This window comes from Equus asinus, chromosome 6 (genome assembly GCF_041296235.1).
Source record: "Equus asinus isolate D_3611 breed Donkey chromosome 6, EquAss-T2T_v2, whole genome shotgun sequence".
Taxonomy (NCBI): Eukaryota; Metazoa; Chordata; class Mammalia; order Perissodactyla; family Equidae; genus Equus; species Equus asinus.
In genome coordinates this window covers 94,718,292-94,741,547 of record NC_091795.1, presented here as the reverse complement: position 1 = coordinate 94,741,547, position 23,256 = coordinate 94,718,292, and the positions used below count along the sequence as shown (strand labels likewise).

Genomic DNA, 23,256 nt, shown 5'->3' with positions numbered 1-23,256 from the left:
AGAATGGGAGAAAACTAACAAATTTAGTGCCAGAAAGATGTACTGATGTCCTGACACTCGCTGCAGTGATTGTGTGTGTGTGTGTGTATGTGTCTCCTAGGAAGTATTTGACGTCCTGGGCGGAGATGGTCCTCGTGTCAGTCCTTTAACGGTGACAGTCTTAGTGGTTCTGCAGCTCAGGCTACTGGTGATAGGTGCGGGCTTATTTTTTTTTTTAAATGAACTGACTTATTTCAGTCATTTTTACATAATCACTTTTGTAAAGCTTTAAAAGCACATTGTTAATACATGAAACAATAATTTACTTTGTCTTCAAGGGCAAAATAAGAATGTAGGAATAGAATTCCTACGTCCACAATGAAAACCAGTTTCAAACATCTTAGCGATTTGGGAGTTCCTGTTGGGAATGAGTCTCAGCTGGGTTGATGTCTACAGCACAGCCAGTAATGTTTGCCTGCTGTCACCTCCTTTGCAAAGAAGAGCAGAGTCAAAAAAGGGATAGAACAAACAGTTAGATTTGTCCTTTGTGTAATGGACAGTGTGAATCCCAGAGTATCTAAGAAGTTATCATTTGAAGCCAGCATTTGGATCTTGGAAGAGAACGTTTAACGTGGCTGATCCTTCTGGTTCTGCCTTTGATCTGAAGGGAAGGGTGTCAGAGAAGAGCAGTGAGACAGTTTAAAGAGCCCGGTTGTGTTTTCAGCAGCTTCGTCTCCCTTATGTTATGTAATCCATGGGTAAAACCAGGCCAGAGGTGTTTCTTTTAAAAGATGAAACCCAAACTCAATGACAAAGTAGATTTGTATGCCCTGGGTTTATTTAGCAGCTAAATAATTGTTGTTTTTTACGTATGACCCTGGTGCCCAGATGGTAAGCTCTTGAGGGCAGACGCTGTCTTATTCACCGTGTACCCGCAGACCTGGTGTTTGGTTGGCAGTCAGTAGATCCATGAATGGTTGAACTGACTGAATGGTAAAAGGCTGTATCTCTGCTTCACTAAGAACGAATCCTTGTCCTCTGTGTCAATATCTAAGGTTCCAAGAGAGAGAAGGTCGTCAGCTGCAAAGCCGGATGTTGAGCACCCAGAGCCGGACCACAGCAAAAGGTAATGTTTAATGTACAGCACAAAGCAGCACCCTTGAAAGATGCCACATTTCTGTGAAATAAAACCAGAGTTTGTTTCAATGCACAAGCATTAGTGGGAGAGATAGGTAAGTTGGACTCTTAATATCGCAATTCAGATTTCTTTACTGGTTTGCCTCTTAATATTATGATTCTGTTGCTCTAAGTTACCAGTTTCTTTAGACACAGTTGCGTTTTCTAGAAAACAAAAGCATTAACTTTCTCCTCCTCCAAAGGGATGTTTTAGTCATAATGTAAGTGAAGCACTTGCTCATTTGTCTTTGAGGTTCTCTTAGGAAGAATGTGGCTTAAGGCAATGGTGGGGGTCCAGTGAAAAAATTAAGTACCAATGATCTTGAATAGCCGCTTCAGTAAAACTTAATAAAGTATTTTCACCTGTATTCCAAACTCCTGTGAAGTTATTTTTGAAATATTTTAGGTTAAAACTTTTAGAAAATTAAGTTAAGGCTTGACTTTATAGCCATGAAAAAAAATTTTAAATATACCTTTTAAATTGCCTTGTGTTCTATTAGTAATAAAACATTTTTAAAGAAAGATCACTCAGAATCTTGCTATCCTGACGATTTTTTAGTTTTCCATTGGGTGTGCATGAATGTTTTATGTGGTTGTGGTTGTTTTCATGGATAGGATTCGGTGGTGTGTTTTCTTCTACTTAGTATGTTTCATAAGTATTTTCCATGTTGCTGTTTTAGTCTTTATAATTACCCTTTGGAGAAGAGTTTGTGGCTTTTATTTTTTACTTCTTAATATGGGTCTTTTTACACATAACAAAAGTAGAGCAATAATGTGAGCCCACAGGTATCGTTACCAGCTTCAACAGTTACCAGCGTAATTCCTCCCGTTTGATCTACTCTTCCCTCCTCTCTGACTTTTAAATTAATTAATTTTTTATTTTATTTATTGTTGCTGGAGAATTTTAAAGCAAAACCTAGCTATGCTTAACATTAAGGCTGTATCTAATTTTTTCTATTACAAAGCCTTAATGAACAACTTTCTAGATAGCTTTTTCCTTTTTCTCTTTCTTTAGGATAAATTCCTGGGAGTGAATTTATGGGTCAAGGTTTGAACATTTTATTGATCTTGAAATGTACAAAATTGCCAAATTGCTTTTTTCTTTAAAGGTTACCTGCCTATATGATTTGAGGGGCTTTGAAAATTCATTAATTTTACCCTAGACTAGAAATCATCTTATATTGCCCAAGATATTTATTAAACCAAAAGTAATTTTATGCAAATATATCTCCTGGCATATTGTAGTCATAGGTTTTCTTTTAGTGAAAAAGAAAGACAGATAAGCCTAAGTACTAGGGAAAGTGGGGCCAAGAGTTAATAGCCCATCCTTCTTGAACCCTCGTGTACCAGGCATTGTTAAACACATTTCAGTGTAGCAGCTCATTTCGTCCTCATCACAGCCTCGTGAGGATAGGACCATTGTTCTCCCTGTTTCATAGGAGAGCATGTAGTTACCAGGAGACGAAGTAAGCTGTGGAAGGTTGCACAGACTTTGAGCCAAGGCAGGCTGGCTCTGGAATCTGTGTTTCAACCGCCATCCTGCACTGCACCAGCTAATCCTGCTGTAGCTTCAGGATCCTAGTAAGATACGGTAACTTTATGAGGATTATTGAAAATAAAGCATCGTAGAGGAGAGTTCTGAGTTCTCCATATTTCAAATGAAATTGTACTTAATACTTTGGGATTTTACTTGACCTAGAACTATGAAATCTTTTCTTCTTTCTCTAGTAATTGTTGTCATGCCATTTTCTGTTTATTTGGTTTCTACCAGGTATGTTGTTATTGTTGCACAGAACTCAACAGCCAGTGCTATTAGCGAAATAAAAATTGTCAAAGAACTGTATTGGCATTGAGTTTGAAAACACAGTTTTGTTTTCTTTTCTTAAAGAAACAGCATACCAAATGTGACTGAGCAGTCCCTCCTTTCTGTGGGAGAAAACAGAGTGCAAGTACTGAAAAATGTGCCGTTTAACATCGTGCTTCCCCATGGCAACCAACTGGGCATTGACAAGAGAGGCCATCTCACAGCCCCTGATACAACAGTCACGGTCTCCATAGCAACGATGCCCACCCACTCCATCAAGACAGAAAGCCAGCCCCACAGCTTTGCTGTGGGCATGCCCCCGGCAGTCTATCATCCTGAGCCCACTGAGCGGGTGGTGGTTTTCGACCGGAACCTTAGTACTGACCAGTTCAGCTCCGGTGCTCAACCCCCAAATGCTCAAAGGCGGACTCCAGACTCTACCTTCTCAGAGACCTTCAAGGAAGGCGTTCAGGAGGTACAGGAAATGAAAGCATCTTCCTAGGACGGCTGTGTGTTTGTATAAGTATTGGGTTCCACCTCTTCCTTGTTATGTAAGCTTGAAACTCAGCCTGAAATGAATGGATTAGGAACAAGAGTTTTTTTTTTTTTTTTTTAAAGAGAAAAGGCCCATAGGTATAATTTGTAAACTAAACCTATAAAACCAGAAATTATTATCAAGGGCACATGGCTAATCTTACCAGCAGCTGAGTTAACAATTATGATTTCAGCTAAGTGATTTGCTGGAGAAAGAGAACCCCGTACGTAATCTTCTGTCGACAACGGATATATCCACATAGTCTGTGTTTGGCTTTTGTCCTAGACCAAAACAAACTCCTTGCAACTGATCTTAATATAAAATGATTTATCATGTGTGCGCTTGGTGTTTCTTGGTTGGTAGTATTGTCAGGGAGGCAGGTAGGATCTTGAAGACAGATGCATTCTGCGAAGTTTACACATTAACTCCCAATACTTCTGAGAGTTTTGTGGTGATGAACACGTCACTCAGGTAAAAGTTAGGGACTGAAGATGTTTGAAACTGTGGTTAATGACTCCTGGGGGAAAGGAGCACCTGTCTCTGTGCCTCCAGCCGCGATGTGGACTTGACGCTGTGTCGTCACGTGGTACACTGAGAGGACTGGCTCCTGAAAGTCTTAAGATTTTGGTTACAGATTCTGGAGTTTGAACAGGAGTGGGCTGTGTGGGAAAGATGGGAAAAGGGAATAAGGAAGTACTTTGTGGGAGTACCTACATAGATTGTCTTAATTTAATTGAGTGGCATATAAAATGGATTTTTTTTTAAGGATTGGCACCTGGGCTAACAACTGTTGGCAATCTTTTTTTTTTTTTTTTCCTGCTTTATCTCCCCAAACCCCCCTGTACACAGTTGTATATCTTAGTTGCTGGTCCTTCTGGTTGTGGGATGTGGGACGCCGCCTCAACGTGGCCTGATGAGCGGTGCCATGTCCGAACCCTGGGCTGCCTCAACAGAGCACGCAAACTTAACCACTCGGCCACGGAGCCGGCCCCTAAAATGGATTTTTTTTAATTTTAATTTTCTTTTCCTTTTTTAAGGTTTTCATAGAGTTTAAATGCTTATTTTAAAATAAATATTGAAAGAGTAGTGGGTTGCTGTAAGCCACGTACTTTTATGCTGTAGCAGACGTTGGTCTTTAGTAACCTGATAACCAGTTAAATAGTTGTGGCTTATTACGTTGATGTTTCAGGTTTTCTTCCCCTCGGATCTCAGTCTGCGGATGCCTGGCATGAATTCAGAGGACTATGTTTTTGACAGTGTTTCTGGGTAATAGTTGTCTTTTAATTTGATTCTTAGCTTTTATGACGTTTCTTTTTTGTTAACGATGTTGAAACATCAGAGGTGGCTTTCGTGGGCTCTCACCTGTGTCTGACCACAGTGACTGGTAAAAATGCTTCGCCAGAGGACAGTGGCTTCACTGCACTCAGTTTTGAACTCTGAGCTGTGTTTCCTGTCTCCTTGATTCTCGGTGTTGGTGCTTCTTGCCTTTGGTTTCCTTCTGCGACGGTGGTAGCACGGACTCTAAAGAAGAGGCCAGGGCATTAAATCAGGTCTCTGAGGGCCCTTCTGTCTCCAAAAGTGTATGATTCTGTGAGGATTTAGGAGTAACATCAGGTGGATAAAGGCTTTTATGTTCTAATTAGCTTCACTAATGATAAAATAAATGGTCAGTTTTTTCTGACCTGGCACCCTCTTCTTTTAAACTTCACAAAATTGTTCCTCACCCTGGGAATATGAATATTTTCCAAGTTAGATATGAACATATATAAACAGCTTCAGATTTTTTTAAAAGAGTCTAAAATTTCATTTTGTAATTTTGTTCTATGCATTTTCTATTGTGCTATATTTTGAGATAAAGTTTTATTTAAAAGTCTAGGACTTTATGGGAATTGAGACTTCCCTTAAAGACCTGTCTCAAGGTGCAGAAGTCACAAACTCAAATGCCTTTAGGATCTAGCATGGAGGTTGGCAAACGTTTTCTGTAAAGGAACAGATAGTAAATATTTCAGGCTTTTGAGCCACACAGCCTCTGTTGCAACTACCCAGCTCTGCCCGGCAGCACGAAAGCAGCCATGGGTCACACGTAAACTGAGGGCGTGGCTGTGTACCAATAAAACTTTACTTACAAAGATAGGTGTAATTTGCTGACCCCTGGCGTAGGAAGGTTATGAAGCAACTTTAGGGGGCTATATGTGTGGTTCCCTAAAGTAGTAGGGAATGTAGAGAATTGTGAAGTGCCCACCTAAAGACATTTAAATTACAAGCAAAACCAACACAAAGGTGCTGTGCATACCCAATTGAATTTAATCAGAGCACTGCCAGCCACGTGTTTGCACCCTTTGCTGGGGAAATATCAGATTGGCAGCAGGTCTTGTGAGATTTCCTTCCAGAGTCCTTTTCACTCATTAGTATCTTTAATATCCTAGCTTCCGAGCTTCTAATGTTAGCATTACTTACAGACTTTCTAGTAGGCATTTGGTAGTCCCACATCTGAGAGATTTGAGAATTTCTGGGTTAAGATGATGTTTATCATGGGAAAAGTAGTAAATCCTACTTATAATATGACATGGTCAGTTGGATGTCTGCTATTTGCATCCATCCACTCTGAAGCATTTCAGGATTGAGCTAAAGCATGTAGGAAGCTTCCAAGAGGGTGGATTAGAGATCTGTGACTTTTTGTTCTTTAGGAACAACTTTGAATACACCCTAGAAGCGTCCAAATCGCTCCGACAGAAGCCAGGAGACAACACTATGACCTACCTGAACAAAGGCCAGTTCTACCCCGTAACCCTGAAGGAAGTGAGCAGCAGCGAGGGGATCCACCACCCCATCAGCAAAGTTCGAGTAAGTTCTGCTCGCTTTTCTCTGGGAAAGCTGGTCAGAGCTTACTATTTCCAGGTCTGAAGCAGAGCTAAACGAAGATCTGAAATTGCAGTTTTAGGGCTTGACTGTAAAATCTGACACCTAAATAAGTTTTCCAGAAGATACTCACCCTTTAGTGTGTTTACGTTGTGATGGCTTCTCTTTCGTAGAGTGTGATCATGGTGGTTTTTGCTGAAGACAAAAGCAGAGAAGACCAGTTGAGGCACTGGAAATACTGGCATTCCCGGCAGCACACAGCTAAACAAAGATGCATTGACATAGGTAAGCAGCTCTGAAGCCCGCTTTTATTCCCAGAGGTGCGAGCGTGCAGTTGTCTAAATCCAGCTATTTTTGGCAGTGATGAGCTTCCTGCCGAAAGCATTTGAATTTTTATGCCAGCTACTGATCTGTTCCCCACACTGTCCTTGGCCTCCTGGAATCAGTGCTCTTAACATTACTTCCTTCATAAGGACATGTGCCCCATGCAGTGGCTTTCCGTATGACACTGGGGCCAGAAGCTGTATGGCCAGCTCTCATGAGACTGCCTTGCTTTTTGGTCTGCAAATTTTTTGAGGTGTAATGTCTTCTTTAAGAGCTTCTGATTATTTGGAGATGATAATAAGGTGGAGGAAAAAGACAAATCAATGAGTGAAAGAAAATACTGCTGTCAGGCAGCTGCCTAGCAGTCTTCCCCCGTTACGTGCTGAACTGCATTGCTAGGCTCCTCTGTGCGTAGACCCCGAGAGTCATCGCCGGCAGTGTAGCAGGAGACCTGTGCAAATCCGTATTTACTGAAGGAGCTTTATGAAAACTGCAGATCTTGCTGTGCATATAATTTTCGTGTAAAACCATTAGCTCTATCACAAGATGGCTCTTAATCTTAGTGTTACTTCTTTTCTTTGCCTTTTGTAATGTTCACCTTCTCGTTTTAGAAGAATTAAAAGAACTGAGTTCTAATCTTGGCTCTTGGGACGACTTTTGTGACCTTGGGACAGTTATTTAAACTTTTCAGACCTAAATACCTTAATTTTGACATAAGGGGATAAAATTAAATATACGCAAGCTTGCCTCCATTACAAAAATTCTTTTTCTTCATTTTTTGAACTTCTTTCAACCCAACAAAATGTTAATTTAACTTCTCCAGAGGTGATAATATGAAAATCTGAATCTTACTTTGAACTGCTGTAATCGCATGTTGGAACCAGAAATCACTAATTTCTTTTTGTTTTTTCATCGCTCATATAGCTGACTATAAAGAAAGCTTCAACACCATCAGCAACATTGAGGAGATTGCTTATAATGCCATTTCCTTCACCTGGGACATCAATGACGAAGCAAAGGTAGGTGATGAAGTTCAGGGACTCCTGAATTCTCAGCGATTTGAGGAGAAGTGGGAGGCACTTGATTTGACGACTGATGTTTGTTAAGGAATAAGGGGTATCAACTGGGCTAAGCAGATAGGTTGTAGCCATAAGTCATGAAGTGCGTGAAAATGGGACAGGGCTTCGGGAGAAGTGGCTCTTACCTCCCAGCTTCTTCCTGTTTATCAGAGCCAGCTGGATTCTTTACTTGCTCTCTTTTCATTCTTTCACATTTTCTGAAAGTACAGCTTCTTCCCAGATGTTACAAAACTGTCCTCCTCCCCTTAGCACCCTCTCCTTCCTCCAGAAAGGCAGTTTCGGTTGACGCAGTTGCACCTGCACAGCGCAGGAGAGCCAGCGGGGCGGCCGGCCGCTGCGGGTGGGAGCCTGCCCTGCTCGCTGTCTGCCCTCGAGCCGCGCTCCTTTCACTGGGCTTCATTTCCTCCTTTGCGAAGTGGAGTTAGTCCTGTCTCCTCCCTCCGGCAGGCGTGTTGGAAGGATGTTGAAACAATGCCTATGGAGCCATGGGAGTTCCTGCAGAAAGGCCCTTAAGGACAAGTTACCCTCAGCTTCCTGTCGTTACCTTGTAAACACAGCTCGTTTAAGGTGCTTCTCTCTGGGCTTTCACTGTGAAGAGCTGCCTGCCATTCGGATGGTCACTTGGGTGGTCCTCATTGGAGCTTTCAGTACCTTTTAGGAAAAATGAAGCATACTCTTGAGTCATATGCCCTTCCCACAGCATTCTTCCCTTTTAGGATAATCCTTCTCTTTACCAAATTACTAGAGTTCTGGTATTTTTTTTTCTTTGGATTAGTTTAAAAATGGAAGTTCAGGGAACACAATAGAAACATTAATTTTTGGACAGGTGTTAAAATGAGATGGATCTTTCGTGTTTGTTGTAATGTTAGGAATACTTTTCTCTCTCAAGGACCAGGTACAAAATGATCATCACTTTTCTGGCCTTTTCAACCTCTCTTTTTTATTTATTCAACAGAATTTAGCAATTATGGAAAAAGACTGCATTAGGCGCTAAGTATTGCACAATTTCATTTTTTACTGCATAGGATTGCTTTTAAAAATCATGACTGGATTCTTGAGAACCATGTTGAGTTTGTATCATAATTGCTTTCCTTTCCTTTCGAGGTCGTCATGTCTAAGGCACAAGTGTGTCTGTAAGACTGCGGGGTGCAGTAAACAGGGTCCACCAGTCTATTGGGAAGCTTCAGTTAGTGTAGTTGCATTCTGGTTGTCCTGCCGACCACCTGGATCCTATGCAAATGTCCTGAGGCTGCTTAGTCCAGAGTTTGGTGCTTGATTAAACAAGGAATTCACTACAGAGGAGCTACTAGGAGGAAATGTTTACTTTTCGTTTATATAATTGTCGTTACAGTTATTTTGAAATTAAATATGATAGTACGACTCTGTGTGCTAGCTGCTAACAGCAGCCTATAAGAAGAGCTGGCCCTGTGCCCTCCAGGTGCTTCTGTTCTTAAAGCAAACTTGAGAAATGCTTCCTATTTGCCATTAGGGACTAATTGGGAACTTGTGGAGGAGGTGATTGGGAGCATGAGTCCTGAGTTCACTTTCCTGGCTTACCTGTGGCCTTTGGTCAGCCCCGTAGTTCACTAGCTCAATTTTCCCTCTTTATTCCCCTAGGAAAAGAGAAAGGCTGCAGTGGCCAGTTCTCTTCTCTGTTGGCGTGTCGGCGGGATTAATAAGAGCTTGTCAGAGTGCGTGGAGATCTGGGTGGAAAGGCCCTGCATATGGGCTGGGTGCTTTGTTTGTTTGATGTGTCACTCTTTAGGGTGGGATTAATGAAAGCCAAGATGACAGTAGGGATAATGACTAGTTGTATTCTGAAGGCCTTCAGCATTTTATATTAAGGAGAAATATTGTTGGAGGCGTGTCCCAAGTAGCCTTAACAGCATTGTTAATTGATGTAGGTAAATGCAGTTTCATTTCCCCTTCCAGACCCCCAGCGTGGACTTGGTTTCTAAGCCTTCATCTGCTACTAGGTGGGGTTGTGCCATTTCTTAGTGAGGCTGCTCCCTTTTGAAGCTGATATCAGGCATCAACTTCAAGCCTGTGTTGGAATTAAGTATCTAGATATTTTGTTTTCCCTGCCCAAGTCGATGTTTTCTGTTTTTACACTTAAAGTAATTGATGCCCCGGGGCAGCTGGAGTGAACAAATGTGCATGCAGAATCCTGTGTAGATTTTTTTTTTTACTTCTTTTTCCAAAAGTATTTACCTTCTTTGCCCGCTTTCTTGTTCTAATTTAGGATACATTTGTTGATTCTTAATTCTGGTTCGTTCTCCCCCACAAACAAAAGGGTTTATTGGAGATATGTGGTATTCCCTTCTCCCCCCTGACACTTTTGTTTTTTGAGATATCTAATATGCCCTGTTGGCCATGCCAGGGTGAGTAAGACCAGAATTCTGGCCTGTGTCACCATCTGAATCTTCCCTGTAGCTTCTGCTGCTGGCTTGGGAGGTGGCTATGTTTTCAGGACATACCGGGTTGAATCTTGAATGCCTTGGCTTATGTTTGAAGTTGGGAAAATCCCTGTCCAATCCAGACTCATCTTACACGGTCCCCGTGCACACTCTGTTCATCAGCAGTGTCATACACCTGCTTGACAATGGGAAGTTGAAGAAGTTAGGGAACTTGTGAAAAAGCACTAATTTCAAAGTGTCAGGGGAGAAGGAAGTTGCTTTGAAAGCAGAAATATCTTAGAAACACTCCCCCAAGCAGTGTTCCTCTCTGCTGTGTAGACCCATTTCATTCATTTCTCTTTACTCCACACAAAAGTAGGTTTGTTTGGGCAGTCAGGCATCTTTTAGAGTCGGAAATCTCTGGACAAGTTAAAGTGCAGAATTCATTGTGAAATGTTTACAGATGTTCACATCTCATTGTGAAATAATGTAATCAGATTTCTTCCCTCCTGATGTACAGCTGAGATCAGCTGCTTGAGATAACTTTGGCAGGGAGAAGGAACAGTTACCTTTGAAACATTAAAAGCTGGCGCTCTTGTGAGGTGCTGACTTTAGAATATGTACGATGTGAGGGCCCTGGTCACTTAGGGAAGAGAGGACTAGCAAAGGAGTGGGGAGGGGGGAGGAAGAGAAACACAGACTTGGACTCTATAAAGATTTGATGCAGCGCCAGCTGCGCACCTTTCCCACTGCTGCAGGAATTCCTCACTTTATCCAGCAGGCATCTGAGTGCCTGCTGATGTCCAAGGCGCTGTGCTGGATCCAGGCGAAAACGCTAGTATTATCGTTCAGGTATATGGTGGGTTAAATAGGCTTTTGTGGGATAGCCTGAGATCCTAAATATAACATCATGATTTCTAGGGAAAAGGGTGTTTATACCACTTTACAAATGAACTTTGGAGACACAAATAATTTATAAATTGGGGTTCTCTCTTCTACTTCAGTTTCAGTATTTCCAAAACTGAGTTATTCTGGATAGGCTGCACATCTTGGCCTAGGGTTTAATTTCTTGCTTTAATTGTAAATCTAAGAGTTTACAACAACATTAAGATTTGTTTAGTGATATGAAGTAAGGGCCTCTCAAAGTCTGAAGATCTAAAATAAATAGAGGAAAAAGAAGTTAAGGAGAGAGAATTAACTTCTTTGAATGCTTGTTCTGTGCTAGGCAGTGTGCTCAGGTGCCCCCCTGTGTTCACCCTTAACAAGGCAGTGCTACCTGCTCAGTACCATGAAAAAGTACTTAGTCCTCAGATGAGTATGTGTTTGCTTGTTGGTCATCAAAGTGGGGCCACTTGATGGACAGGAATCTAGACCTTGAAATGGATACGAAGTGTTCTTGACAGGGGAGAATATTTTAAAGTGTCAGAATTCTTCCACTAGAGTAGCATTCTGGACTCACTAGTCTGAACTCCTGTGGAAGAACACTTTTGCTACCGGAAGTCATTTCTGTTGATTGTTGGATAAGTGATGTTAACTACAGAGGAGTGGACATTGTAAAGTAAAAACAGCTGTATTGGAACGGAATGAAAACTGGGCTGGCAAACTCCGGGGAGCCCTGTACGGCCGGGGAACACCGATAGGAAGGGGCATCTGTCGATGGTGTAGCAACGTATTTGATTGTTGCTAGTCAGGCAGTGTGGCAAGTAGGAAAACGGCTACAGTGCAGAGCAAAGCTCAAGATGTCTTTGATTGGCTCTGAGAGCTGTGACCTCCAGGAGTGCTAAGCAGACCTTTTAAAGATGTAAGGAACCCCAGGGATACAAAATATCTAACATGTTTTTTCCAGTAGTGACTTCTAAATCCTTATACTAGAAGGTGGACGGGAGTCAGCTACCATTCACACATTTCATTTTTTAAATATTAACAGCAAAGGCCTTCCCGTCAGACATGCACCAAGTCCTGCTGGAGTAAGCAGTGTCAGAGAAGTTAGATGTGGAGTCTCATTTTATTTTACTGTGTTGTCCATCCATGGCTTAAAACAGCCTGCAGGTGTGGGCGTTTCTCCTGTGGTGCCGCTTGGAACCTGCCTGCTTTTTCTGTCTCCACCAGACCTTGAGAAGGAAGCACTGTGTTTCAGTCTGTGATCGGATTTCTCGAAGACAGATGGAACGGCATCTTTTCCTTGATGGCATGATCTTATCTCCACGGGTGACAGAGCCAATTTCAACACACCTTTTTTCTCTTCGTGGTTCAATTCTCTTACATTTCTTCCTGCAGTGTGGTGCCTTGGCCTGTGGAGAAGGGAAAGGTGCTGTCAGACAGGACAAAATCAGAGCATCTCATTCCCTAGAGGAAAAGTCCTGTCAGTGGGAGCTCTTGGTGCTTTTACTTTTAATTATAATCTCTCAGCTCTAAGAGGGAACTTTAAGGCATTCTGAAGGCTTGTCCTTCCGAGCCAAGTGTTTTATGTGTCATGGAGAGGCTCATGTTACAAAAATAAAGAGGATTAAATAGAATGTGGAGGCCAGCCAGAGCCGAGGTGCTCTACCACGGGGCCTGTGTTTGGATGGAGCATCGGTATCTTTCCCTCTTGTCTCCTTGTCTCAGCAAAAATGCATGGAGTTCCTGGTGAGGGATTATTGAGGCCCGTGGAGCTCGTCCTGCCCGAGGGGTGTAACCTGTTCTGGTAACTGGAACCTAAGACGTTTTGTGTGTGCTTGTGGGATGCAGGTTTATGAGTTTAATAACAGTTGATTGTTTTGTCTAAGCATAATATTTGGAATTCATTGTGAGAGTAATTTCTAATTTGTTTGGACTGAGCGTATGGCTTCATTTATAGGGATTCCGATCTCGTGAGGCATCACTCAAGTGCTCCTTTAAAGTAAGGTGTTGCCACCTTGGGTCACAGTAAGCTGGGGCAGGTTTGGTTCGTTTCACAACTTTAAATTTCCAGTGTGAATGGGAGGGAGGAGGGAGAGAAGTGAGTCAGATCTCTTACTTGCAATTGCAATTAAAGGTAGGCAGGAGATTTAAAAGAAAAGTGTATACTCCCTGGCCTAAATAGCAAAAAGCAGCCAGGAAGCATTGTTGCTTTTAAAACAAAGGACGGGAGACTTTTCCAGCCCGGACAGAGGCAGGCTCCCTCGACGGCACTGGATTCTGCTAGTGTCTGTCCTTAGAACCCAAGGGAAGCTCTCGGTAGCTCTGCAGGCTTCTGAATTCACGTTCATTTGGCTCCAGGGGTTTCCTTTTATGCAGTTTAAAAATGCATATTTATCAAAATAAAAAATAAATTTTTGGGGTGCCAGAAGGGCAGTCACATTCCTTTATAGGGAATGAATAGTCTTTAGAGTTATAGTTTGATCAGAATTGGAAACGACGAGAAATTTTTCTTGGTTGGAAATTTGTGGAGAATGCCTTTAATCAGCTGATACGGAATAAGGTCTTTCCTCGGCGACTGGAAAGTTTGCTTTGAAGAAACCGTCCTCGGGCTGACTGTGGGGGAGGTTTCTCCTTGGCACGCCGTCCTCTGCTGTTTTATAGCGCAGTTTGTTGGCCTTTGGCCTGGAAGCCTTTCACGGAGTGTCCTGTAGTGTCTGGGCAGGAGTTCCGTCCAGATGCCGAATGGAACGCACTGAATCCCGGTGGGACTTCAGGCCGCAGGGAACAATAGCGCGCATTTATCGGAGCGCATGCCCGAGGGGCAGGGCCAAGTGCACCATCTTTCTCATCGGGCAGGGAGACACTTGGCAGCTGAAGAAAGCTCCGGTCTGGTGGTGGAACCTGTGTCTTGTGGAACGGGTTTGAAGCACCGTGTCTGTTTAGCCACCATTTGAGCTGTCGCTTGAATTCGTTTTCCGTTCTTCTTTTGGGGTCAGATTGTCCCCTCCCTCCACCTGCCCTGTCAGGGAACAATAAGCGTCTCTGTAGAACTTTCTCTTCTGACAACTTGTCACCTTAACCCTCCTTCTCGTAGGTCCTTCCTGGAAATTCCACCTAAAGTGGTTTTCTAAATCTGTCATTTCAGCCAGTTTTGCTCCTTGTGAGCTCACTCAGAGAGCTTTGACCCTGACCTGACATTAGTAGTAGTAACTGAATTGACCGGGAATAGAGACTTCAAGGCCTTGGAGTTCCATTTTCTTTTTACATTAGATCTTCTTTATGCAAGACTCCAAATCCTTTATTAAATATAAGCAAATCCTCTACATTAATTACTCATTTAGGGACTTTTTCTTTAGCTTTTTTTAAGGCGGAAAATATCTTCTAATTAGAAATTTGGATTGGAAGTTAGCTTGCCCACCAACTCTCCCCTCACGACCCTTGTGCGTACCTGTCCTATTCTGTACCCAGACCTGCTGGAATGTGGTCTGTGTTTGCCTTGTGTCACACCTGCATCCAGTTCTGCATATTTCAGAACAAATATTCTACTTATTTGAGACAACAGGTGCCAAACCGCTGTATCTGCCATGTGGCCTTAAGTTCACCAGGTCCTGCTTATAGGATATGACAGAGGGAAGATAGTATGCAGGTGCCTCCAGAATGTCTCTCTCTCCGTCTTTGTGTTGGTGACGTTTTCCCTGGCTCTCTGTGGCCTGTGCAGAAACTACAGCTGCCGTGTGGGCGCTGTGGGCAGGCAGCCCTGTGGCAAGAGTACGGGCGATGACTAGGTCCTTGTTTTTCCTCCAGGGAAACGCCCCACGCAGACATGAGAAGATTTCAGGTCAGTGCTCTGCTCTTCCCACATCCCCCTCCTCCCTTCCCCAGCCTTCCAGTTCTTTCTCTTTTTTCTTGATGGCCATCTGATAGTCTGAGGAATAACACAAGTACTAGTTACACATTTGAAGGCATTTAGTTCCTGCTGGTATCATTCCGTGGAGGGGTTTTTTAATCCCCTCGCATCTTCAGAGGGCGGGCAAGTGTGCCTTTCCCAGGACTATCTGACGGGTCGGCAGTGGGACTGGATTCCGCTTCTGAGTCTATGACTCAGTCTCTGATCCCTTCTTGGGCTTAATTAATTGGGAGAACTGCATGGCTGATACAGAACTCAGAGAATCACGGTTGGTCTGGCTTGGGGTTCTTTTCTTTGGTTGGGGGAAGGAATTTTGATTAGGATTAAGTGTCCGCTATACAATGTTCAGTGAACGTTCCTGTCTAATTAGACTTTAGCCAAGAATTGGACCTTAATTTCTTAGTTTAAACTCTTTCCCACTCCATTTGCTTCCACTGACATTTATAACTTGATATAAACATATTGGAAAAATGGTGCTTTTATTCTCTTGAATTAGTGCTGTTGGATTTGAGGTGAGAATAAACTACTTTATTGACCTCACATTCTAATTTCATTTGTCAGGAGGTTTCTAACTAAAAGAGCTACTTAGAAAAGTTTTAGAGTGACCTTTTTGACTGATATGGAAGAGAGTTAAATTAAAATTTGTTCTAGGGTTTCTACTTTCAATTTAGTAGGTCAGTTACATTCTAGGAATGAAATTATAGATATTATATCTGTGTTTGACTAAGTTGGGTTTTAGTACTAGAATAGGTTACAATGAGAAAGGCTCCCGGGGGCAGCTGGCTGGATGTAAGATGGCTGCGGCTGTCTCTCATGGGGCCGTGTCATCAGCTAAATCTTGTGACTTACATGAAGTCAGATAGGAACTTAGCACAGACTCCCTATTTGATGTCGAATATAAGGACCTTTAATTTCATGTGTCATGATCAAAAAAAACAACCTTCTGCTTCAGCCGTCGGAGGTCACTCTTTTCTCTGTTCTGCTTCACGGAAACATCTTTCCATCAGGTGCTCCTTCAGCTTTCTGAGCTTCCTTGCAGCGGTGTGGTTTCGAGAACATTGACTCTGGAGCAGGAGACGTGGCTCCTGGCTTGGTCTTTGTCATCTATTTACTGTGTGCCTTTTACGGTCTGTACCTTCCGAGGCTGAGCCTCAGCCACAACTGGACACTCTCTCTCTTAAGTTAAAAGGTATTGAGAAGCCAGACTCTGAACCATATGATGCTCGTGTTGAAGGTAAATGTTTGTAGGGTACACGACAAGGATAAGTGCATTGCTGGAATGTAAAATATTTTTCACTTACCAACTTTCTGAAGCATTAAGCACTTTTCTTTTTTTTTCTTCCTCCTAACAGATCTTTTCTCTTTCCTTGCTTATGTTTACCAGGCAGTTAGAACTCGAGCTATCTAATTGTGAATCATAATACACAAATGACAATATATAGTAGTGACACACGTAATCGGGCCTGCTCTCAGCTCTGTATGCTGATACTTTCCCAAAGTCTGCTCTGTGTAATCTGATTAGCAAGAGCAAAACACCATACTCCCTAGAAGAGTTTTTTTCCTGTCATTATTGACCAGTTTAACTCATATCTAACATCCTTCCAGGAAATTCTGTGAACAATAATTAATCTCTTCTAACTATGTGAAAGAATTGGCTTAAGAAGTCATGTTGCAAAGACTTTGTTAGCTGTACGTTCATTCACTCATCGAATTATTCATTGTCCTTCTCTATGTACTTTGAAGGAATGAAAAAATGATTCAAGCATAAAGCCTGTCTTCGAAAGAGATTTCACTCTCTATGCAATGATACAGGTCATACGTGAGGTTAAAAAATGCTCCTCAGATTTCCAGGGAAGAAGGGACCCAGAGAAGGCACTGTGGAAGAGAGCACTGGATGCGATTCTTTGAAAGGTTGGACCTGCAGCATAGTTTCGCAAAGGCTGTTCAATTGGACCTTTTTTCTTTTTCCTTATTTTTTCCTGTGCAGAGTAGCTGTTGAGAATTTAAGTGGAAAAGAGGCAGCTGGAACAGTTTAGTCTACAGAGTCTTTGACGTTCGAGGCCAGGCATCGTGTGGTGCAGGAGACAGCAGCTGGGCTTGGCTCCCGCACGCTTGAATCTCAGGAAGTTGTAGACGTCTCACACCTGTCCACGTGACGTGGAGCTACGAGTGAAGTGATGATGTCTTTAATTATCAGATATAAAATTGTTAGGTCCCTGCACTTTCTGTAACAGAAAGATGGTCACTATAGATAATGTCTTAAAGTATAAAAATGAATAGATCAATAGAATATTACTACGTTACGGCTCATTGTGTGGATTTATCTCTGCCCTAGAACTTGACTTAAATCTCTGTGTATGTCAGTCAGCCCCTAAATACCATCATCTTTTCCAGATTAATGGAGGGGGGTATATATATATATGTATGTGTGTAGTCAATTTAAGTATTCATTCAACAAGTTTTTATTTAATGTCCAGTATGTATAAAAAGCTGTTTGGTATTCTGGGGTCTGCAGGGTGACCTCGGAGTTCCAATCTGCTTGCAGGAAAGACGTGAACACAAATAACCTGTGACCTTGGGCAGCAAGTTACATAACCTCTAAGCCTTGGTTTCTTCATCTGGGACGTGGGGTCAGGATACTACCAATTTCAGAGGGGGTTTTGAGGGCCGAAGAGTCAGGTCCGTGGTAAGAATGCTCGGTGTAGCTCAGGTGTCAGAGCAGCGTGTAGTTTTATTGGGCTCGAGTCTAGGGATTTAGGGTCGTTCATTCAGTGAGCATGTATTTCTTATTGGCCAGGCACTGCCAGGGTGTTCTGGGAATGTAAGAGGAGTGAGACATATCCAGTTCTCAGGAGACTCAAAATCTGGTGGGGGAGGTTGCCCCTGTAGTAAGTATGGTGATGGAAAAGCACAAAGGATAGAAGTCTCCTAGAGCAGGAGCAGAGACGTCCCTCGAGGTGACGCCTGAGAGAGTCCTAAAAGGATAGTAAGACCTGGCGGATTCAGAGTCCAGATGGGCCTGTGTCCTTGACGTGTGTGAGTGCAGAGCTGAAAGTCCTGGAGCCTGACACGTGAGGCAGGCTGTCGGGGGAGGCGGCAGGGAGCAGACCCTGAAGGCCCGAGCGTGCCCCAGGAAGGAGCTGGAGCCGCCCCCGGGGGTCTGGACCAGGTATACTCGGGTGGAGTGTCATTGAGGATTTCTAGTCCTGTGTGTTCAGTTCAGTGATAAGACGGCAGAACTGTGAGCGTGCTCTGGATGCCAGTTGTTGCCAGGAGGCTTCAGTGCCGGTGTCCGTTCTGAGGGGTCGGGTCTGAGCCAGGTCAAGGCCAGGTGAGTTCTCGGGTGCTGTGCGGTCAAACATTTTGCATCCATTTGAGTAGAGGAGTATTTCTCAAAGTAGGATCTAGGTATGCATTTAGGGGTTCAGCAACTTTTTTCTCTTTTAGAAAGGATACATATATTATTCACGTTTGAGAAATACTGCTGTAGGTGGTGGAAAATATGGCTGGAAAAATAGACTGACGTCACATAAAGCATCTTGAATGCTAAGGAATTTAGTTTTTGTTACATAGATAGTGGTGAGCTATTGAAGATTTTTGAGGAAGAGCAAGTGGCTGGTTCTGCAGTGATATGTTAGATATATTAGGATTAGGCAATTGCCCAGTGTCAGCGAGGCAGTCTCTCCTCATTTCCTTACCTTATTTGTGGCCATTTTATGTTCAGAGGACCCTCTACCAGAAGTTGGAAGAAGGAAGGGTTAATTTGTGTAAATTTATATTAGCATTTTTTGTCGAGTGTTTTTGTTTATTTTTTGTTTGTTTGGGGTGGGCGCTGTTGTGTGTATTTAAAGTTTTGTGAGGATTTGAAACTTGTCAAATTAAGATTTGAGGTAATACGTAGATTTTTGTATACCCATGGTTCTGCTGTCGCTCATTACCAGCGTTTAATTCAGTACCATTTAGTAATAGCCGTTGGGAGAAATACAAAAACATGTACTAAATCCTGGAAGCAACTTAAAAAGTGAGTAACGCATAATCCCTGCCCTCAAGGGACTTAGAGTTCTTATAATCGCAGTGAGACAGTGACACAGTGTCAGAGGTGGCGTGTCCACGGTGCTCGTTTATTCCTTTCCCTGACCTGGGTGACAAGTGGAGACAGGGCTGTCTAGCTGACGTAGATGCTCATCGTCTGGCCAAAAGGGGCAGGGGGAGGGGAGGAGGAAAAAGCCACTTGTTAGAACTTGACGAGTGGCAGACGGGGTTGTAATTCTATTTGGGTGGATTCGGGAGTGCTTCTCCGAGAAGTTGTATCAGTTGGTACTAGGTCTTTACTGATCAGAGAGATGTCAGTAGAGAATGGAATAACGGTTATTTTAAAATTGAGGGGCAGAGAAAATAAAGATCCCCAAAGTATAAAAATTCCTGCAGAGGAGGAGTGAAACTAGAACGGGAGTTGGGAGCCGCAGTGGAAAGTGGGCTCCTTCCTCAGACTGCGGGGGGCCGCTGGGCTGCGCGCGTCTCTGAGCACTTCAACGCTCAGTCACCCAGACGGCGGCGCGTGCTGAGCTCCTGTGACCTCGCTGACTCAGGGGCACGTACTTCGTTACTCCGTTTTAGTTTAAAAATCACATCCCTTAAAAAGAAAACTTCATCCCTTTAAAGAAACCTAATTAAAATGAAAACTTTATCCAAACTGTCATAAGGGCGGTCCATACTGTTCATTAGTGGGTCTAGAGGTTCACGTTTTGAAATTTTTTTATTCCATTCATTGAGAAAACTGCATTATGAAAGTCGTAAGGAGATTATTTCCATCATTACATGCAAAATTCTACCCAGATCTCTCAGTGGGAAAAAAATTAGGACTATATTATTTGGACGTCAAGTTCTTGTACATGAATAGTTATCGAGTAAGTATTACTGTCACTGTGGTAAATTTTGTAAAAGGAAAAAAAGCCTTTTTGTTAGTTCATGAAAAATATCAACATAGTCGAGTACTTAAGTTAGTCAGTTTTCTCATTTAGCTTCTGACTCAACTACTTATAATTTTTGTAACTTTGATGAATTCCAGGTGCTTTCTTAACACTTTCCTTCTGTGAATTAGGTAGGTGAAAAATATTTTTATGATTTCTCCCCACAAATTAGATGCCCTTGTTAGAGCTCGCATGTCTGACTGCTCTTTAGACGAGACAGTCAGCAGGTTTTCCCGACATGGAGCCTCGGCGTGTGGTTAAAGGCCTGGAAGAGCAGGTGGGCTGGGGGTCTGTACCGTCTGTTCTCAGTTGCTGTCACTTTGCCGGCTGGGAAGTGAACCTCTGATGGCGACCTGTGTTCTGAGCCTTCTGCTTCCTTGGTCTTTCTCCTCTTCTTTTCCCCTTTGAGGAGCAGCGGTGGAGAAAGCAGCCAGCTGTGTGAGCAGCATTGTGTGGCTGCCGTGATGCTTCCTGGAAAAATCACTATAAATTAGTTCAAGATCTGATTTCTTGTTTGTTCTGTTCTTGTAAGCATTTAGAATAAAAAAAAAAAATCTATGCAAGTTAATCCTTTGATAGTGTAAATTACTTTATTTTGTTGTTTTCGTCTCATTTTCAAGCTGAGGTTTGAAAACAAAATTACGTCTTTTGAAAAGTTCTAAGTGCATGAATCCTCAGCCAAGAATGAGGAACTGTCTTAGAAAAATGGGCTGGAAACTTAAAAAGGAATCTTGCAGAGCATCTTCGACCTGTTTAGCAGTTTATTTTTGTGGTTAGTTTTTTCTTTACTAGTGATTTTGGGTGGGAACATGAGTTGCTCATCTTTTGAGACTTATGTTCCTGTTATTTGGATAAAATCAAACTTCTCCTCAAAATCAGTGCAGGGAAGTATGGAAATAGAAAAAAGGTCATCGTTTGAGTTCTTAAAGATCTTTACATCATTCTAGAGAAGAAAGGTCATGTCTCATTCAGCCTACTCTCAGACTTCAGAAATAAGTCTTTTTAAGTGTGTGCGCACTGGCACACGCGTGCACACGCATGTATTTTACAGAAGAGGAGTTAGATGTGCAATAATCCGTCTTACTTTTTACGTCTTTCCCACCCTGTGTAGGAGATATTGGAGTTTTTCTGCACTCACATTGAAGAAAATATTTCTCCGCATGGTGAAAATGGTCTGAACGTTTGTTTTATCCACCTTTGGGTGACTTGGCCTATGGTCCTGCTGGTTTGGGGGGTTACCCATTAGGTAGAACCAATCCAAAGTGTCAACGTCCTGAGGACCAGCACACGCCGGTCTTGTTGCTGCCCCAGGACCCAGAGGCAAGGCCTGCCTCGTGTTCTGCGCCTGCCCTCGCGCCTGTTCTGGGCGCTGCTGATTAAGATTGTCACACTCCTAAACAAAGATTCCTACATGCTGAGCTTCTCCCTCAAGACTTACCGTGGTCCACACTGTGAGTGTGGGTTGTGTTGATCCAGAGCGTGGTTCCATGGGTGAATGACACATTGGCGAGAAGTCCGCACTGGGTGTCTTCTCAGGAAGTCAGTGATGTGGAACATGGAAATAGTGAATTCCAAAAGGGAGATAATGCTCCCTCCTCGTGTACCAGCTGTGATGACGTAGGGATGAATTACTGTCCCGGCGGTTTAGAGAATAGCTCAGATCAGGGCGAGTCAACTGCAGCCCTCGGGCCGGCCGGCCAGCTGCCTGTTCATGTATGAAGTAAAGCTTTATTGAAACACCGGCACACCCGTTTGTTCACTTAGTGTCTGTGGCTGCTTTTGTACTGTTACTGCAGAGCTGGGTAGTTGCATGTGGCCCACAAAGGCTAAAAAGGCCCCTTTACAGAAGAAGTTACCAGACTCCTGGTTTAGAGAAACACATGAGAGAGATTCTGTGTGTCTGCATTGTACTTCCTCTTAACGTTTTTATTCTCTACTGCCTCTGCATGTTCCTTCTTTTGTAGTAACAGGAGTTAAGCATGAACTGTGCTCCAGGCAGCAGGAGCAGAAAGGGCTGGCTGAGTGTCTCTGTCCCCGGGAGCTGGCAGCTCCGTGGGGATGACACCAGATGAGCCTTGCACTGTGGTTCACAGCAACGCTTACTCCTCCCTCTGAATACACTCCATCCGCAGGCGCCAGCCCCTGTGAAGATCAAACGTTACATGAGGAATAAACATAAGAAGTAGAGTTTGATAGGTTTTTCTGGTCCCTATCTTACGAACTATGAGTTCTTGAGGATTTACACAACCTTTTTGAATAGCAAGGTGGAGCACATGCTTTAGTCTTTATCTTTCTGTTGATTAAATGAATATTCTTCTTACTTGATAGGGCTGTACCTCTGTAAAAATTTTTAATTAAAAACATCTGATGAGATGTTAGCTTAGGGCCAATCTTCCTCAAAAAAAAAAAAAAAACCCCACAAAACCTGGGGGGAAACATCTGAAGAGATACATATAAATATGTGTAAGAATATCTGAACTCCTTAAAGAAGGGGAACCATATATTGGGGCTTGTTTTAATAACCTGAGAGTTTTGGAGCCTAAGCAGAACTTTTGTTGATCCAAGTGTGTAGGTTTATAGATTAGTCCCTTGACAGAAGTGGTTTTTATCCCGGCTGATGACTAGAATTACCTGGGGAGCACCTAAGAAAAGTCCTAGTGTCTGGGTCACCCCCTCCGGCCAAGGAGAGCAGAGCCTCTCAGTGTGGCCCTGCTGTCTCCAGGAGGGCCTGACGCCCCCGGGTGATTCTAAGTGGGTCAGGCGGGTGAGGCGCTCAGGTGCCCAGGAGTGCTGGAGCTCCTGGCCCATGCTGTGGGGACCACTGCTTATACGATTCTGAATTTTATATAAGTAGTTAGGATGATTACTTTAAATGGCAGCCTTACATGATAGCTTCTGAAATAATATGATTTGTAAAAAGTTGGTTGATAAGTGCATGACACAAAATCACCGTCACTGGTACATACCGAGTAGGAATACAGGCTTCATCATCTTACGTGTAAGTGTAATCATAGGGCTCTAGAGTTAGCAGTCATCGGGAGATCCTCCAGTCAGCCCTGCAGGTGACAGTGACCCTCGCCCAGGGTCACAGCACTGAGGAGTGAGCCTGAGGCTCGTCGGTCTGCAGACCAGAGCCTTTCCCGCTGCCCACGTCGCCTCCTGCTGGAACAGAACAGAAGGCCTCTTGCCCCCTCGCCAGCCTTTGATTGAGGCTTAAACACAGTGAGCAGGTCCCCTTCAGGGCCCACATGTCCCCGTGACTGTCCTGCTTGTCCTTTCCAGGGACGCTGCTGCAACAGGCCGCGTCAGCGCTGCCCCACTTTTCTCTTGCGGGTCTTGCGCCCT

General features: G+C 43.3%; 1 protein-coding gene across 4 annotated transcripts in view; it reads left to right on the top strand.

Moving 5' to 3' along the window:
• GRHL1 (grainyhead like transcription factor 1) overlaps window positions 1-23,256 on the top strand; it is a 50,148-nt gene that overhangs the window by 5,197 nt on the left and 21,695 nt on the right. For 2 of the 4 annotated variants that reach the window (XM_044771938.2, XM_044771937.2), the window contains exons 3-8: window positions 1,035-1,105; window positions 3,044-3,434; window positions 4,684-4,760; window positions 6,182-6,338; window positions 6,527-6,638; window positions 7,602-7,696. In XM_044771938.2, coding sequence (XP_044627873.1) covers window positions 1,035-1,105; window positions 3,044-3,434; window positions 4,684-4,760; window positions 6,182-6,338; window positions 6,527-6,638; window positions 7,602-7,696 — 903 coding nt within the window. The remainder of the gene's footprint in view (window positions 1-1,034; window positions 1,106-3,043; window positions 3,435-4,683; window positions 4,761-6,181; window positions 6,339-6,526; window positions 6,639-7,601; window positions 7,697-23,256) is intronic. The other 2 variants (XM_070512626.1, XM_070512627.1) reach the window with 1 other exon arrangement.